Genomic DNA, 17,693 nt, shown 5'->3' with positions numbered 1-17,693 from the left:
AACAAAATAAAACAACATTTTACAAATGGTGCTGACATAAAGCAGACATGAGGGAAATGTTATTTATTAATGTTTTTGTGCCGCATGACTATCTGGATTAAAGGGACAATCATTCAAATTTCAAAAATTGCTACTTTTTTAATTTTTTTTAAATTTCTGATATTTTTATAAATAAATGCAGAAAATATCAACATATATTTACCTTTATGATAAAGTACAATGTGTCACGAAAAAAAAATGCCTCAAAATCAATGGGATATGTTGAAGCATTTCAGAGTTATTAACACAAAGTGACACTGGTGAGATTTTAAAAATTGGCTTGGTCACTGAGGGGTTAATGGCTAATTGTTTGTATGTGGAGTCTTGCATACTTAGTTCGCCCTAATAACCTTATCTTTTAATATGTCCTAGTGTTGTTTTACAAGTTTTCTCACAACATGTGTGTTTGAGTTAAAGTGTGTAATAATGGGCACATCCAAGGTGGCCGTATTTATTTCATCTGTTTCTTTAGGGGTATAAATAAGGTCTAGGCGAGATATCCCCTTAATATTTTCTTTTGTCTCTTAAATCAGCACTTTATGTAGAGGGGTCATACACAGCCACTAAGGAGGGGTGCGATTGAACTCCTGACCTGGCATCGTTTTAAAGCACCATTTACGTACAGCAATTTTATGGTAATAAACAACAAACTACCTCGTAATTGGAATAAACTTCATGTTATTATTGTCCATAGTACAAACTATGACTAATATCACCATGTAAAGGCTTTTATCCTGCCCCATACCTTATTCTATTGTGACCATTATATGAACTGCCTGAACTCTAATCGGCTATTGCTACCTAAGATCCTAATATCCCATAACCAGCATTGGTATTCATCTTAGCATTTACCTTATAAAATTGGAGTTACTAAGTCAGGTAAATATGCTATTTTTGAGCCAGTTCATATACTAATAAAAGGTTCCCATTTCTAGCGGTCCCCCCCTCCTCTCTACATTTATCTAAAGCGCGAATAAAATATACGGTATTGGCTTCAGTTATCATTTCTAGACACGTTTCTGGTTATTGTCCTATTTGCTGCTAGCTTACATTACCTATAAAAATGCCACGGTCTATCTACCTATACATACATTATTCAACAGATCTCTTAGACCTGATGAGGTTGTTGTATTCATTCATATCAGAATGGCTACATAATCCTGATATTAAAATTAGAATTTTATGAGTCAGGCCACATGGACTTTAAAAGTGAAAACACCAATAAAGATGTGAGAATCAATTCATAAAAAAATATATTAAAAAAAAAAAAAAAAAAAAAAAAAAACAATTCTGGCAAATCTGAAATTGTCAAGATTTGATTCACAAGAATGCAGAAAAATAGGAAGGGATTACAAAATAAAAAACATTCTCTCCTGTCTTAGGCCTGTCCCTCTTCAACACCGCAGCTCCTTGACCCTCAGCGCCAGTCTTCAGATCTTCTGGTACTGAGGCCTGTGATTGACCCTACACCATTAATGACATCTGACAAGACGATGTGAGGCCTGTCATAGGCCTGAGGGTGAGAAGAACCAAAAGCTGGCACGGACAACCAGTGAACTGTGTTAGCGCTATGTCTGGTGAAGGACTGGCCTAGGACAGATGAGTATTTAATATTTATTATTTTTTAACCTATCGCTCCCTTGTATGCATAATTCTTTAGGGTCTGTAGAGACCTCATCTATATATATAATTGTCTAAGGTCCACTTCCGTCTGCTTGTCTGTAATGGAAATCCCATGCTGCGACCAATCAGCGATATTGGGGCAGGATTTAAACAACGCTTCACTTTTTACTATTGATGCTGCCTATTCAGCATCAATAGTAAAAAAATATAATGCTAAAAATAATAATAAAAAAAAATCGTGATATTCTCACCTTCCAACGTCCCCGGTAGCTTTAACCGCTCCATGCGATGCTCCGGTCCCAGTAATGCTTTGGGGTAATGACCCCATCATCCCCCATGATACATCATCATGGGTTATTGCCGCAAAGCATCACTGGGAACGGACCTGGCGGGAGCATTACTAAAGGCCTGCGCTGGATCCGGGGGCCGCCGGAAGGTGAGTATATAACTATTTTTTATTTTAATTCTTTTTTTTAACAGGGATATGGTGCCCACAGTGCTATATACTATGTGGATGTGTTATATACTACATGGGCTGTGTTATATAGTGCGTGGGCTGTGCTATATACTACGTGGGCTCTGCTATATACTATGGCTCTGCTATATACTACATGGCTCTGCTATATACTACATGGCTGTGCTATATACTACATGGCTGTACTATATACTACATGGGCTGTGTTATATGCTATGTGGGCTCTGCAGTGTACTATGTGGCTGTGCAATATACTATGTGGCTGTGTTATATACTACATGGCTGTGTTATATGCTACGTGGCTGTGCTATATGCTATGTGGGCTGTGTTATATGCTACGTGGCTGTGCTATATACTATGTGGCTGTGTTACATACTACATGGCTGTGATATAAACTACGTGGGCTGTGTTATATGCTATGTGGGCTGTGCAATATACTGGGTGGCTGTGTTATATGCTACGTGGCTGTGCTATATGCTATGTGGGCTGTGTTATATACTATGTGGGCTGTTTTATATGCTACATGGCTGTGCTATATTTCTCTGCTGTGTCTGTGCATCATGAATCGTGGTATGTGTTAAAGGGGGACCCACTGAGACTTTTTCGCCCAGGGCCCTCAAAAACCTGGAGCCGGCCCTGGCTTCGCTGATTGATTGGTCGCGCCCGGCCGGGCATGACCAGTGACAGGCGCAGTCCGGCCGCAAATTGGAGCGGGATTTGAACCACTCTTCACTGATTGGTCACGCCCAGCCGGCTGGCTGAATCCTGTGTATTCATTGCATTATTCTTAAATCTTCATAAATAAACTACATACATATTCTAGAATACCCGATGCGTTAGAATTGGGCCAACATCTAGTTACATAATAAAGATCTCTTTATGGAACTTTTGATTTGGACCTCTGTTAATTGGCTGCAACGATCGTGTGACATTGCTACTTGGACCGCTAGGAGACAGCGCAGAAATCACTAGAGCAACCTGATCTATAAGGCAAGAATGCGTTTTTTTTTATATTGTTCTGCTGATCAGTCTTATCAAGAGAGGATTGTCCAGGAGTGAACAATCCCTTTAAGCCAAAGGTTTTGGGTAATAATTGGGTTGTTTATAATACTTCTAATGCAGCTCATGTTTTGTTGAATTTCCACAGATTACCTATAATGTTCTTAATTTCTATAATCTATCAACAAATTATATAAAATGTTAAACATTTCCCATAATCACTATTCTCATCTGATTCTACTGTATATGCAGCCTATCATTGTATTGAAAATAACATAAAAACTTACTTTGCCTGCTTGTAATGTCATAAGGTTGCTCATGGAGTACATCTTCTATCCTACATAGAAAGAACAAAAAAGTATACAAAAAAGGTATAGAAAATTAGTTAGTTAGTAAGTAAGGCCGAAAAAAGACATTTGTCCATCCAGTTCAGCCTATATTCCATCATAATAAATCCCCAGATCTACGTCCTTCTACAGAACCTAATAATTGCATGATACAATATTGTTCTGCTCCAGGAAGACATCCAGGCCTCTCTTGAACCCCTCGACTGAGTTCGCCATCACCACCTCCTCAGGCAAGCAATTCCAGATTCTCACCGCCCTAACAGTAAAGAATCCTCTTCTATGTTGGTGGAAAAACCTTCTCTCCTCCAGACGCAAAGAATGCCCCCTTGTGCCCGTCACCTTCCTTGGTATAAACAGATCCTCAGTGACATATTTGTATTGTTCCCTTATATACTTATACATGGTTATTAGATCGCCCCTCAGTCGTCTTTTTTCTAGACTAAATAATCCTAATTTCGCTAATCTATCTGGGTATTGTAGTTCTCCCATCCCCTTTATTAATTTTGTTGCCCTCCTTTGTACTCTCTTTAGTTCCATTATATCCTTCCTGAGCACCGGTGCCCAAAACTGGACACAGTACTCCATGAGCGGTCTAACTAGGGGTTTGTACAGAGGCAGTATAATGCTCTCATCATGTGTATCCAGACCTCTCTTAATGCACCCCATGATCCTGTTTGCCTTAGCAGCTGCTGCCTGGCACTGGCTGCTCCAGGTAAGTTTATCATTTACTAGGATTCCCAAGTCCTTCTCCCTGTCAGATTTACCCAGTGGTTTCCCGTTCAGTGTGTAATGGTGATATTGATTCCTTCTTCCCATGTGTATAACCTTACATTTATCATTGTTAAACCTCATCTGCCACCTTTAATAAAACAAATCAAGTTAAAAAAAATAGAAAACTCACAACTTGAAAGAGGTCAACATTGTTTTTAGAAAAGATAGTAAAAAGAGTATTGCTCCTAAAACACAAAAGAGCCCCCTAGAACCAAGGGGAGTTAACAAATGCAGAAATGTATTTCATGCATTTGACCCAGCCCAGCCAATATATATACCGTATATACTTGAGTATAAGCTGACCAGAGTATAAGCCGACCAGAGTATAAGCCTAGGGTGGAAAATGCAACAGCTACCGGTAAATTTAAAAAACAAAAATAGATACGAATAAAAGTAAAATTAATTGAGACATCAGTAGGTTAAGTGTTTTTGAATATCCATATTGAATCAGGAGCCCCATATAATGCTCCATACAGTTCATGATGGGCCCCATAAGATGCTCCATACAGTTCATGATAGGCCTCATAAGATGCTTAATATTAAAATATGCCCCATATAGTACTGCATAAAGGTTAATAAGGGCCCCATAAGATGCTCCATAGACACATTTACCCCGTATAATGATCCACAAATGCTGATTATGGCCCCATAAGATGCTCCATAGAGATATTTGCCCCATATAATGCTGCACATGGCCCCATAGAGATATTTGCCCCATATAATGCTGCACATGGCCCAATAAGATGCTCCATAGAGATATTTGCCCCATTTAATGCTGCACATGGCCCCATAAGATGCTCCATAGAGATATTTGCCCCATATAATGCTGCACATGGCCCCATAAGATGCTCCATACAGATATTTGCCCCATATAATGCTGCACATGGCCCCATACATATACCGTATATGCCCCATGTAACGCTGCACATGGCCCCATAAGATGCTCCATACAGACATTTGCCCCGTATGCTGTTGCTGCGATAGAAAAAAAAATGACATACTTACCTCTCAGGCCCCAGGCACTTGCTATAATCACCGGTCCTCGTTCCACCAATGGCCACCGCTGTGTCTTTTGCACTGACGTTCAGGCAGAGGGTGGCGCGCACACTAATCATGTCACCGCGCCCTCTGACCTGAGCATCACTGCAGAGGACAGGGAACATGCATCGGCGGCCATCGGTGGAATGGGGAACAGGTGAATATCGTGCACTGCGTTATACTCACCTGCTCCTGGCACGGTGCAGTCCCTGGTTCTCTGGCGCCGGCAGCTTCTTCCTGTATTGAGCGGTCACATTGTACCGCTCATTACAGTAATAAATATGCGGCTCCACCCCTATGGGAGTCCATATTCATTACTGTAATGAGGGTTATCATGTGACCGCTCACTACAGGAAGAAGCTGCCAGCACCCGGAGATCCAGGGACGTCCAGGGACCACGCCAGGAGCAGGTGAGTATAATTAAACAGCCCCCGCTCCTCCTCCCCTGCTGACCCCTGGATATGACTCGAGTACAAGTCGAGAGGGGCAATTTCAGCCTAAAAAAATGGGCTGAAATTCTCAGCTTATACTCGAGTATATACAGTATTGTGACAGAGTCACTGGCAAAGTGTATGAAGGGAGATAGGTGTCACTGACTTTTCTTTCTTTCATGACCCCCATGTTCGATACTTTACTACCCAATTATCTGACATTAATAAGCAGCACTCCGGAGTGTCATTAGATTAATACAAGTGGCTATTCTATAACTATAATGAAACAGACAGATTAGGGACAATAATTTCATATCATCTATTCATTTTAATATGAATAATAAGTAAAACCTACGTTGTATGCCCTAATAGAGAGGGATTTCTTTTTGGGGTTCTCCCCAAGTATCATTTTAATCAGTGTAACAACACCAACCTTACAATGCCCCTATTGTACTTAGCAAAATCCTGCTCACAGGTTTGCTATAAGTTTCACTATATGATGTCTTGTTTTATTGTTAAATGAGCTGTAATTTTTTTGTGCCATTTTGCCAAGTATGCAAAGCATTACAATTATATAAAAAAATTTTTGAATGTAGTAGAGAAAAAGAAACAATAGTTAATGTATCTCTATGTGCCACTGCAATATGCTGGTAAAGAAGAAGAATACCATTTTGCTCTTCAGACAGAAAAAAAAAATCTCCTGTTCTCAGCAGTGCAACCTGTGGCTTATAGCTAAAGGTCTGGCCTGCCATGGTTTTCAAAAAAAGATAACTATTATTAACAATATATGAAAGAATCTACTAATCAGAAAGAGACACGGGGTACTTTCCGAACTGGCCACATTGTACATGCAGTTGAAAGCATGCACATACTGTACATCTACAATGGAAAAAACACAGACAGGAAGGAAAACACTGGACTCGTCGGGATACAAATACCAGTGATTTCAAAACTTAAAATGTACGTTTTTCTGAGACTTTTCCCACAGAAATTGCCTGGAAGTTGTAGGTTCTTGCGATACCAATGTATATGGATCTGACCTGACATTACAATTGATGTACCATATAATGATGGTGGTTCTAGTGCTAAATTCATGCACTGATGGTAGTCCTAATGATGTATTCGTGTACTGATGGTTGTTCTTGTGATGTATTCCTGTTCTGATGAGGGTTTTGATGCTGTGTTTCAGTACTGATGGGGATTATTCGGGTGTATTTCTGCATTGCTTGTGGCTCTGATATGAATTTCTGTACTGCTGATGGTTCCAGTGATGTATTTCTGTACTGATGGGAGTTCTAGTCATGTATTTATGTACTTCTGGTGGTTCTAGTGAAAATTACGAGATAAATGACTATGTTAATAAAGTGTTGTGCCGTCTGACAAGTTAAGGGTTACTATGTTTATATTTTTTGTAAAAAGTATAAAAAATAATACCACTGGCACTATAAACACTAAAACCTACCCAGCTGCCTCATTTGGTAGACAACTTTCACCTGTTGTCTAGAGTAGAGATAAACATATAAATAATTATTAAACCATTCCAAAATGGCGCTAGGGGTCAGGAAAATTGTGCACTCAAAATTATTTAAGGTTGATATTCTTAACAAGTGAAGGTTTGTTTTTATCATGATTGGCATTTTATAACATATTGATGTAATCAAATTATATATATATCTATAATATAACGCTGGGAGCATCACTCTGTCCGAAGCCTTTATAGACTGCGCAGGCGCGACGCTCCTAGCGTTACATTATAGCCAGTGTTAGAAAAAAAAAATGGCGCCGGAAAGCGAGGACTGCAAGGAGCAGGGGGACATTTATGATCTGTAACCCGGACGTAGGGACACCGTGGACATGATTGCGCCCTGATGATGCTTTGGCACTTCATGCCACAGCAATTTGTTACTTACGTCACCTGATTCCTTTCCGCCGCCATTTTCTTGGTCCTGCTGCCGGAATCAGCGCCTGCGCAGTCCGCGCTTTCCGGCGCCATTTTTTTGAAGACACACTGCAGTGTGTCTTCAAGAAAATGGCACCGGAAAGCGCGGACTGCGCAGGCGTCGATTCCAGCAGCAGGAGGACCAAGAAAATGGCGGCGGAAAGGAATCAGGTAGCGTGTACACAGGATCCGCACATGACAGAACGGGGGTGCAGGATGGAAGCAGCACATGACAGGATGGGGGCGCAGGATGGGAGCAGCACATGTCAGAATGGAGGCGCAGGATGGGTGCAGCACATGTCAGAATGGGGGCGCAGGATGGGAGCAGCACATGACAGAATGGGGGCGCAGGATGGGTGCAGCACATGACAAGATGGGGCGCAGGATGGAGCAGCACATGACAGGATGGGGGCGCAGGATGGGAGCAGCAAATGACAGAATGGAAGCGCAGGATGGGTGCAGCACATGTCAGAATGGGGGCACAGGATGAGTGCAGCACATGTCAGAATGGGGGCACAGGATGGGTGTAGCACATGTCAGAATGGAGGCGCAGGATGGGTGCAGCACATGTGAGAATGGGGGCGCAGGATGGGAGCAGCACATGACAGAATGGGGGCGCAGGATGGGTGCAGCAGATGACAAGATGGGGCGCAGGATGGAGCAGCACATGACAGGATGGGGGCGCAGGATGGGAGCAGCAAATGACAGAATGGAAGCGCAGGATGGGTGCAGCACATGTCAGAATGGAGGCGCAGGATGGGTGCAGCACATGTGAGAATGGGGGCGCAGGATGAGTGCAGCACATGTCAGAATGGGGGCACAGGATGGGTGTAGCACATGTCAGAATGGAGGCGCAAGATGGGTGCAGCACATGTCAGAATGGGGGCGCAGGATGGGTGCAGCATATGTCAGAATGGAGGTGCAGGATGGGAGCAGCACATGTCAGAATGGGGGCGCAGGATGGGTGCAGCACATGTCAGAATGGGGGCGCAGAATGGGTGCAGCACATGTCAGAATAGAGGCGCAGGATGGATGCAGCACATGTCAGAATGGAGGCGCAGGATGGGTGCGGCACATGTGAGAATGGGGGCGCAGGATGGGAGCAGCACATGTCAGAATGGGGGCGCAGGATGGGAGCAGCAAATGACAGAATGGGGGCACAGGATGGGTGCAGCACATGACAGGATGGGGGAGCAGGATGGAGCAGTTCATGACAGGATGGGGACGCAGGATGGAGCAGTACATGACAGGATGGGGATGCAGGATGGAGCAGCACATGACAGGATGGGGACGCAGGATGGAGCAGCACATACCAGGATGGAGACCATATACCAATATAAATGCTCGCCACCCGGGCATAGAACGGGTTCAATAGCTAGTATATATATATATATATATATATATATATATATATATACAAACCTTTCACTCGTTTAGAAGATCTACCTTAAATAATGTTATGACTGCACGCTTTTCCTAACCCCTAGCGCCATTTTCGAATGTTTTAATTATTTTTTATAAGCTTATATTTGTTAGGAATATGGAAGGGATTATCCAAGTTTTTGATGAGTCTCACAGTGCGCACTACACACTGTCAGGATTCTCTGGTGCTGGCGGTGAGAGTGAGAGGTCATGAAACCGCAAGTATGCGTTTTGTTTGTGAGAATTCAGAGGACTGCAGTCACCTAGATAGGCTTCAATAAAAATGTAGGTACATTTAAATTTGACTTTTACCATTGTCCTACCTGTTTTCCTCATCATCCATCAGCAAAGAATACGTCCGTATTTCCATTTCAAGAAGATCTTTCAGGTAGCACAATAACCTACTGTCAGATGCTAATCTATCCGCTTCAGTTTTCAGCTTAGACAACTCATCTTCTTTCTTTGCCACAATTTCCTGGATATTCTGCAGCTGGTTATCATAGCCGGATATGGTCTCATACAGAGCTCCCTCCTGAGCAGAGGTCTACAATAAAAATAACGGGAAATGATAGCAAAGAGTCTATTATGGAGTTTAGGAAGATGCTTCCTCCTTCAACTTCTTAAACATTTGAAATGCCTTTGGATCTTACAAAACACTGTTCTAGCAGGAATAACATATATTGCAAATAAAAAGGTAATTCCATAAGTTTCCAAAGTTATTATTATTTATTCATATAGCACCATTAATTCCATGGTCCTGTACATGAGAAGTTAATAAGGTTAAAAAAGACACTGCTCCATCAAGCCTAATTAATTCTGTACTGGGCTCTTACTTCTGAGGGTCAAAATCAACACTTCCTGCTATTGAAATTTAGTATATTATGTGGCACCTCATGACGAATCCTACCCTTTAACTTGCTTAACTTGGTGTCCCATTGGTAAACTTGTAATAGAGTCTTACTATGTCATAATCATCTTTATCAGCATGTGAGTTCAAGGCGTACAATGCTTGCGATCAAATTCTCTGCCATGTTCCTTTTGTCTACTTTCTTGGTCTCTCTTGCCCCTTCCACCATCCATAGTCATAACTAACTAGTTGGTTGCTATAGCTCATGGACCCCAGTTTCCCTAATTAAGCTAATGCTATAGACATCCCAAACAAATTCCAACATTTCACTCCCCCAGTTTGATTGATGAAGGAGACAGATGCTCTGTTGGGTGACAACACTTCCGCTCTTTTGTCAAACTAGAAGCAAAGGTGGAGCCATCTGGGAGAAGCGATAACGAACCAAGGACTGCAAGAGCACTGATCTCCAACTAGTGCACTTTCAGTCATTATTTTCACATTGGTAAATTATAAGTTTCGTTGTAAGGAAGTGCCAGATTACAATGAAATAGGTATCCCATGGTCCGCTGCCCTATCCTACAATATGGGCTCATTCCCACTTGTGATGAAATCGGACGAATGCATTCCGATAAAAAAAATCGGATTTAATTCCGGCCAATCTTATTTTATCATTGTGTGTTCATCTGCGTTTTTTTTCCAGCTCAGATCTGATCACAATTGGTCTGAAAAAAAGTTGCAGCATGCTGCGATTGTAATCAGAAATCGGATCGCATCACGCAATAGAAGTCAATGGTTGCGGAAAAAAAATGACAAAGCACTCGGACCATGTGAGTGCAGTCCGATTTTTACACACTGATCGCATTTGAAAAGCCGACAATTCATGTGTCGTGAACAGTAATATCACAGCATGACAGGTTAGAATAGATATATACACATAGATATATAGATGTCAGTGACACACACACACATACTGTATATATATGTATTTACAGTGGGTACAGAAAGTATTCAGACCCCTTTTAATTTGCCACTCTTTCTTTCATTGCAGCCATTTAGTAAATTCAAAAAAGTTCATTTTTTTCTCATTTTTTCTTATTAATGTACACTCTGCACCCCATCCAACCTGATGGAACTGGAGGGGATCTGCAGGGAAGAATGGCTGAGGATCCCCCAAATCCAGGTGTGAAAAACTTGTTGCATCATTCCCAAGAAGACTCATGGCTGTGCTAGCTCAAAAGGGTGCTTCTACTCAATACTGAGCAAAGGGTCAGTATACTTATGACCATGTGATATTTCAGTTTTTCTTTTTTAATAAATCTGCACAATTTTCTACATTTCTGTTTTTTTCAGTCAAGATGGGGTGCAAGAGTGTACACTAATGAGAAAAAAATGATGAACTTGTTCTTTCTCTACCCACTGTACATAAAGTACTTACTCAGCTTTTATGTACACGCACTGATTACAAGCAAACAGGTCACAGATGAGGATGCTACCTTTAGCAGCCTTTCAAACCCATTTGTGTCAACTTCTGTGCATGTTATCAGGCCAAAATCACCAGGATATGTGAACTTTTGATCAGGGTCATTTGGATATTTTGGGTTGTCATTATGATTTAAAAAAGGGAAAACACAGCAGTTTGACAATACTGGCTTCACCCAACCACTAACCATGAGTGGAGAAAAGTTTTGGTGTTATCATTCACATTCTCTGACAAAAAGGCCAAGAAAGCAAAAATTCTGCTAGGGTATGTAAACTTTTGAGCACAACTGTATCTATATATGTGTTTTGAAGAATATTTCCTTTGAAAATTATGTGTAAATGTTGAATTTTCAAGGGAAAATCTTACTCACTAAAGAGCCTTAATTATTTGCAGTAGAGCTTGGTTTGTCATTTAAGCTTTTGGTATCATAATAATTTGTTAATATTTCAGAGTAGAGAAAAACAGTCACACAATAAATGTTATTCCGCTATATCTACTGTGTAAGGCTGGTTTCACACTTGCGTTTCAAAACGCATGCGTTTAAAAAAAAAAAGCATGGTGAAAAAACGCATGTAAACGCGTGCAAACGCTGCGTTTTTTGACGCATGCGTTTTTGCATGTGGTGAAAAAATGCGGCGTTTTGACGCGTTTACATGCGGTTTTTCATGCGTTTGCGTTTTTTAAACGCATGCAGATAAATGTGTGACAGCTGCCAATCATCAAAATAAAGTAAAAAACCCACTATAAACAGAAAGAGCTAGGGTTAGGGTTAGGGGTAGGGATCCTAACCCTATCCCTAACCCTAAAGGGATCCTAACCCTAACCCTAACCCTACCCCTAACCCTAACCCTAAAGGGATCCTAACCCTAACCCTACCCCTACCCCTACCCCTAACCCTACCCTTACCCCTAACCCTACCCTTAAAGGGATTAGGGTTTGGTTTAGCGGTAGGGTTAGGGGTAGGGTTAGGGGTAGGGCTAGGGTTAGGGTTAGGGGTAGGGTTGGGGTTAGGGTTAGGGGTAGGGTTGGGGTTAGGGTTAGGGGTAGGTTTAGGGGTAGGGTTAGGGTTAGGGGTAGGATCCCTTTATCAATTTTATGGTGTGGGGTGGTTTATCAGTGTGTTTTTATGTTAAAAAAAAAACGCATGCATTTTTAACGCATGCAAACGCATGTGGTTAAAAACGCATGCGTTTACATAGACAGCAATGCATTTTTTTGCCGCAAAAAAACACATGCGTTTTTTCGTGGCAAAAAAAAACGCCGCTAAAAATATTACATGTTGAATTTCTGCAACACAACGCATGCAGAAAAAAAACGCATGCGTTGCAAAAACGCATCAAAACGCATACAAAAAAATGCATGCGTTTTTAATGTTAAATATAGGGAAAAAAACGCATGCTTTTTTTGCGTTTTTTGCCGCAAAAACGCAAGAAAAAAACCGCAAATGTGAAACCACCCTAACACTGATTTCAGTTTTCCTTCATAGCGTTAGTAGGCATCTCACCAAGCTTAGAAGAACTTCATGCTCAATTGCCAGTTCCTGGACAGTTCTCCTCAACATGGATAATTGTCTTCTGTACTTCACAAGAGAATCACTTGTTTGAATATTTTGATGGGTAGTTTCCCGATTCTTCAAGAGGACCAGAAACCAAAATATAACAAATTTATCAGATTGCAAACAGATTGTATAAGAACGGTGAATGCATTTTGTAGGGTCAATGTGCAAAATATCAAAAAAAGAACCCTTGTCTCGTACACCATCATCAGCTGTAAGTTTTGGTTAAATTTGTATTAACCCCTTCGTGCCACTGCCAGTTTTGGCTTTTATGCCAGACTATTCATTTCTATTGTCCAGGAGCAATAACGTTCCTATTTTTTGGGTGAAATAGTCATATGAGGGCTTCTTTAACTTCTTAGGGACTGAGCCAACTTTAACCTTAAAGGGAACCTGTCAGCGGGATTGTGCACATTATCCTACAGACAGTGTCAGGTTGGCGCCATAAGGTTTTGTGCACACGATGCGGATTTACTGCGGATCCGCAGCGGATTTTTCCACGCAGAAGCGCTGCAGATCCGCACTGTGATGTACAGTACAATGTAAAGCAATGGGGTAAAAAAATAGCTGTGCAGATGGTGCGGAAAAATCAGTGCGGAATTGCTGCGGATTTCAAAGAAGTGCATGTCACTTCTTTTGTGCGGATCTGCAGCGTTTCTGCAGCCCTCCATGTTAAAAATCGGCAGTGGCAAAAACCGCAGAAAATCCGCACAAAATCTGCATCAATTCCACATAAAAGTAGACCCCCTAAGGAACTTATCTAGATGTGTTGTGAGAGCTTTGAACCCCCAAGTATTTCACTACAGTTTATAACGCAGAGCCGTGAAAACAAAAATAATTTTTAGCCCCCAGTTTTGCATTTTCCCAAGTGTAACAAGAGAAACTGGACCCCAGAAGTTGTTGTACAATTTGTCCCGAGTACGCTGATACCTCATATGTGGGGGGAACCACCGTTTGGGTGCATGGCAGAGCTCGGAAGGGAAGGAGCGCCATTTGGAATGCAGACTTAGATGGACTTGTCTGCAGTCATCACGTTGCATTTACAGAGCCCCTAATGTACCTTAAACAGTAGAAACCCCCCACAAATGACCCCATATTGGAAACTAGACCCCCCAATTAACTTATCTAGATGTGTTGTGAGAACTTTGAACCCCCAAGTATTTCACTACAGTTTATAACGTAGAGCCATGAAAATAAAAAATAATTTTTTTCCCACAAAAATGTTTTCTTAGCCCCCCAAATTTTTATTTTTATTATAACAAGAGAAATTGGACCCCAGAAGTTGTTGTCCAATTTGTCCTGAGTATGCTGATACCCCAAATGTGGGGGAACCCCTGTTTGGGCGCATGGCAGAGCTCGGAAGGGAAGGAGCATTATTTTACTTTTTCAACGCAGAATTGGCTGGAATTGAGATCAGACGCCATGTCGCGTTTGGAGAGCCCCTGATGCGCCTAAACAGTGCAAACCCCCAATTGTAGCTGAAACCCTAACCAAAACACACCCCTAACCCTAATCCCAACCACACCCCTAACCCCAACTCCAACACACCACTAACCCTAATCCCAACCATAACCCTAACCACACCTCTAGCCCTGACACACCCCTAGCCCTAATCCCAACCGTAAATGTAATCCAAACCCTAACCCTAACCCTAGCCCCAACCCTAATGGGAAAATGGAAATAAATACATTTTTTAAATTTTTTTATTTTTCTCTAACTAAGGGGGTGATGAAGGGGAGTTTGATTTACTTTTATAGGGGGTTTTTTTAGCGGATTCTAATGATTGGCAGCTGTCACACACTAAAAGATGCTTTTTTATTGCCAAAATATTTTTTTGCGTTACCACATTTTGAGAGCTATAATTTTTCCATATTGTGGTCCACAGAGTCATGTGAGGTCTTGTTTTTTGCGGGACGACTTGACGTTTTTATTGGTAACATTTTCGGGCACGTGACTTTTTTGATGGCTTTTTATTCCGATTTTTGTGAGGCAGAATGACCAAAAACCAGCTATTCATGAATTTCTTTTGGGGGAGGCGTTTATACCGTTCCGCGTTTGGTAAAATTGATAAAGCTGTTTTATTCTTCGGGTCAGTACGATTACAGCGATACCTCATTTATATTTTTTTATGTTTTGGCGCTTTTATACGATAAAAAGTATTTTATAGAAAAAATAATTATTTTTGCATCGCTTTATTCTGAGGACTATAACTTTTTTATTTTTTCGTTAATGATGCTGTATGGCGGCTTGTTTTTTGCGGGACAAGATCACATTTTCAGCGGTACCATGGTTATTTATATCTGTCTTTTTGATCGTGTGCTATTCCACTTTTTGTTCGGCGGTATGATAATAAAGCGTTGTTTTTTGCCTCGGTTTTTTTTACGGTGTTCACTGAAGGGGTTAACTAGGGGGACAGCTTTATAGGTCGGGTCGTTACAGATAAGCGATACTAAATATGTGTACTTTTATTGTTTTTTTTATTTATTTAGATAAAGAAATGTATTTATGGGAATAATATATATACAGTTAGGGCCAGAAATATTTGGACAGTGACACAATTTTCGCGAGTTGGGCTCTGCATGTCACCACATTGGATTTGAAATGAAACCTCTACAACAGAATTCAAGTGCAGATTGTAACGTTTAATTTGAAGGGTTGAACAAAAATATCTGATAGAAAATGTAGGAATTGTACACATTTCTTTACAAACACTCCACATTTTAGGAGGTCAAAAGTAATTGGACAAATAAACATAACCCAAACAAAATATTTTTATTTTCAATATTTTGTTGCAAATCCTTTGGAGGCAATCACTGCCTTAAGTCTGGAACCCATGGACATCACCAAACGCTGGGTTTCCTCCTTCTTAATGCTTTGCCAGGCCTTTACAGCCGCAGCCTTCAGGTCTTGCTTGTTTGTGGGTCTTTCCGTCTTAAGTCTGGCTTTGAGCAAGTGAAATGCATGCTCAATTGGGTTTAGATCTGGAGATTGACTTGGCCATTGCAGAATGTTCCACTTTTTGGCACTCATGATGAACTCCTGGGTAGCTTTGGATGTATGCTTGGGGTCATTGTCCATCTGTACTATGAAGCGCCGTCCAATCAACTTTGCAGCATTTGGCTGAATCTGGGCTGAAAGTATATCCCGGTACACTTCAGAATTCATCCGGCTACTCTTGTCTGCTCTTATGTCATCAATAAACACAAGTGACCCAGTGCCATTGAAAGCCATGCATGCCCATGCCATCACGTTGCCTCCACCATGTTTTACAGAGGATGTGGTGTGCCTTGGATCATGTGCCGTTCCCTTTCTTCTCCAAACTTTTTTCTTCCCATCATTCTGGTACAGGTTGATCTTTGTCTCAACTGTCCATAGAATACTTTTCCAGAACTGAGCTGGCTTCTTGAGGTGTTTTTCTGCAAATTTAACTCTGGCCTGTCTATTTTTGGTATTGATGAATGGTTTGCATCTAGATGTGAACCCTTTGTATTTACTGTCATGGAGTCTTCTCTTTACTGTTGACTTAGAGACAGATACACCTACTTCACTGAGTGTGTTCTGGACTTCAGTTGATGTTGTGAACGGGTTCTTCTTCACCAAATTAAGTATGCGGCGATCATCCACCACTGTTGTCATCCGTGGATGCCCAGGCCTTTTTGAGTTCCCAAGCTCACCAATCAATTCCTTTTTTCTCAGAATGTACCCAACTGTTGATTTTGCTACTCCAAGCATGTCTGCTATCTCTCTGATGGATTTTTTCTTTTTTTTCAGCCTCAGGATGTTCTGCTTCACCTCAATTGAGAGTTCCTTTGACCGCATGTTGTCTGCTCACAGCAACAGCTTCCAAATGCAAAACCACACACCTGGAATCCACCCCTGACCTTTTAACTACTTCATTGATTACAGGTTAATGAGGGAGACGCCTTCAGAGTTAATTGCAGCCCTTAGAGTCCATTGTCCAATTACTTTTGGTCCCTTGAAAAAGAGGACGCTATGCATTACAGAGCTATGATTCCTAAACCCTTTCTCCGATTTGGATGTGGAAACTATCATATTGCAGCTGGGAGTGTGCACTTTCAGCCCATATTATATATATAATTGTATTTCTGAACATGTTTTTGTAAACAGCTAAAATAACAAAACTTGTGTCACTGTCCAAATATTTCTGGCCCTAACTGTATATATATACAGTGGGGCAAAAAAGTATTTAGTCAGTCAGCAATAGTGCAAGTTCCACCACTTAAAAAGATGAGAGGCGTCTGTAATTTACATCATAGGTAGACCTCAACTATGGGAGACAAACTGAGAAAAAAAAATCCAGAAAATCACATTGTCTGTTTTTTTAACATTTTACTTGCATATTATGGTGGAAAATAAGTATTTGGTCAGAAACAAACAATCAAGATTTCTGGCTCTCACAGACCTGTAACTTCTTCTTTGAGAGTCTCCTCTTTCCTCCACTCATTACCTGTAGTAATGGCACCTGTTTAAACTTCTTATCAGTATATAAAGACACCTGTGCACACCCTCAAACAGTCTGACTCCAAACGCCACTATGGTGAAGACCAAAGAGCTGTCAAAGGACACCAGAAACAAAATTGTAGCCCTGCACCAGGCTGGGAAGACTGAATCTGCAATAGCCAACCAGCTTGGAGTGAAGAAATCAACAGTGGGAGCAATCATTAGAAAATGGAAGACATACAAGACCACTGATAATCTCCCTCGAT

At 41.2% G+C, this 17,693-nt stretch overlaps 1 protein-coding gene across 9 annotated transcripts in view; it reads right to left on the bottom strand.

Annotated features, from left to right (window-relative positions):
* Positions 1-17,693, bottom strand: part of LOC138664668 (keratin, type I cytoskeletal 13-like) — an 87,258-nt gene that overhangs the window by 5,801 nt on the left and 63,764 nt on the right. For 6 of the 9 annotated variants that reach the window (XM_069751569.1, XM_069751573.1, XM_069751570.1 and 3 more), the window contains 3 exons: positions 12,916-13,041; positions 9,408-9,628; positions 3,424-3,473 (listed from right to left, as the gene is read on the bottom strand). In XM_069751569.1, the coding sequence (XP_069607670.1) occupies positions 3,424-3,473; positions 9,408-9,628; positions 12,916-13,041 (397 nt within the window). The remainder of the gene's footprint in view (positions 1-3,423; positions 3,474-9,407; positions 9,629-12,915; positions 13,042-17,693) is intronic. The other 3 variants (XM_069751567.1, XM_069751572.1, XM_069751566.1) reach the window with 2 other exon arrangements.

This window comes from Ranitomeya imitator, chromosome 2, assembly GCF_032444005.1.
Source record: "Ranitomeya imitator isolate aRanImi1 chromosome 2, aRanImi1.pri, whole genome shotgun sequence".
Classification (NCBI taxonomy): Eukaryota; Metazoa; Chordata; class Amphibia; order Anura; family Dendrobatidae; genus Ranitomeya; species Ranitomeya imitator.
The sequence above is the reverse complement of the archived record's forward strand: the minus strand, read 5'-3'. Positions and strand labels throughout refer to the sequence as shown.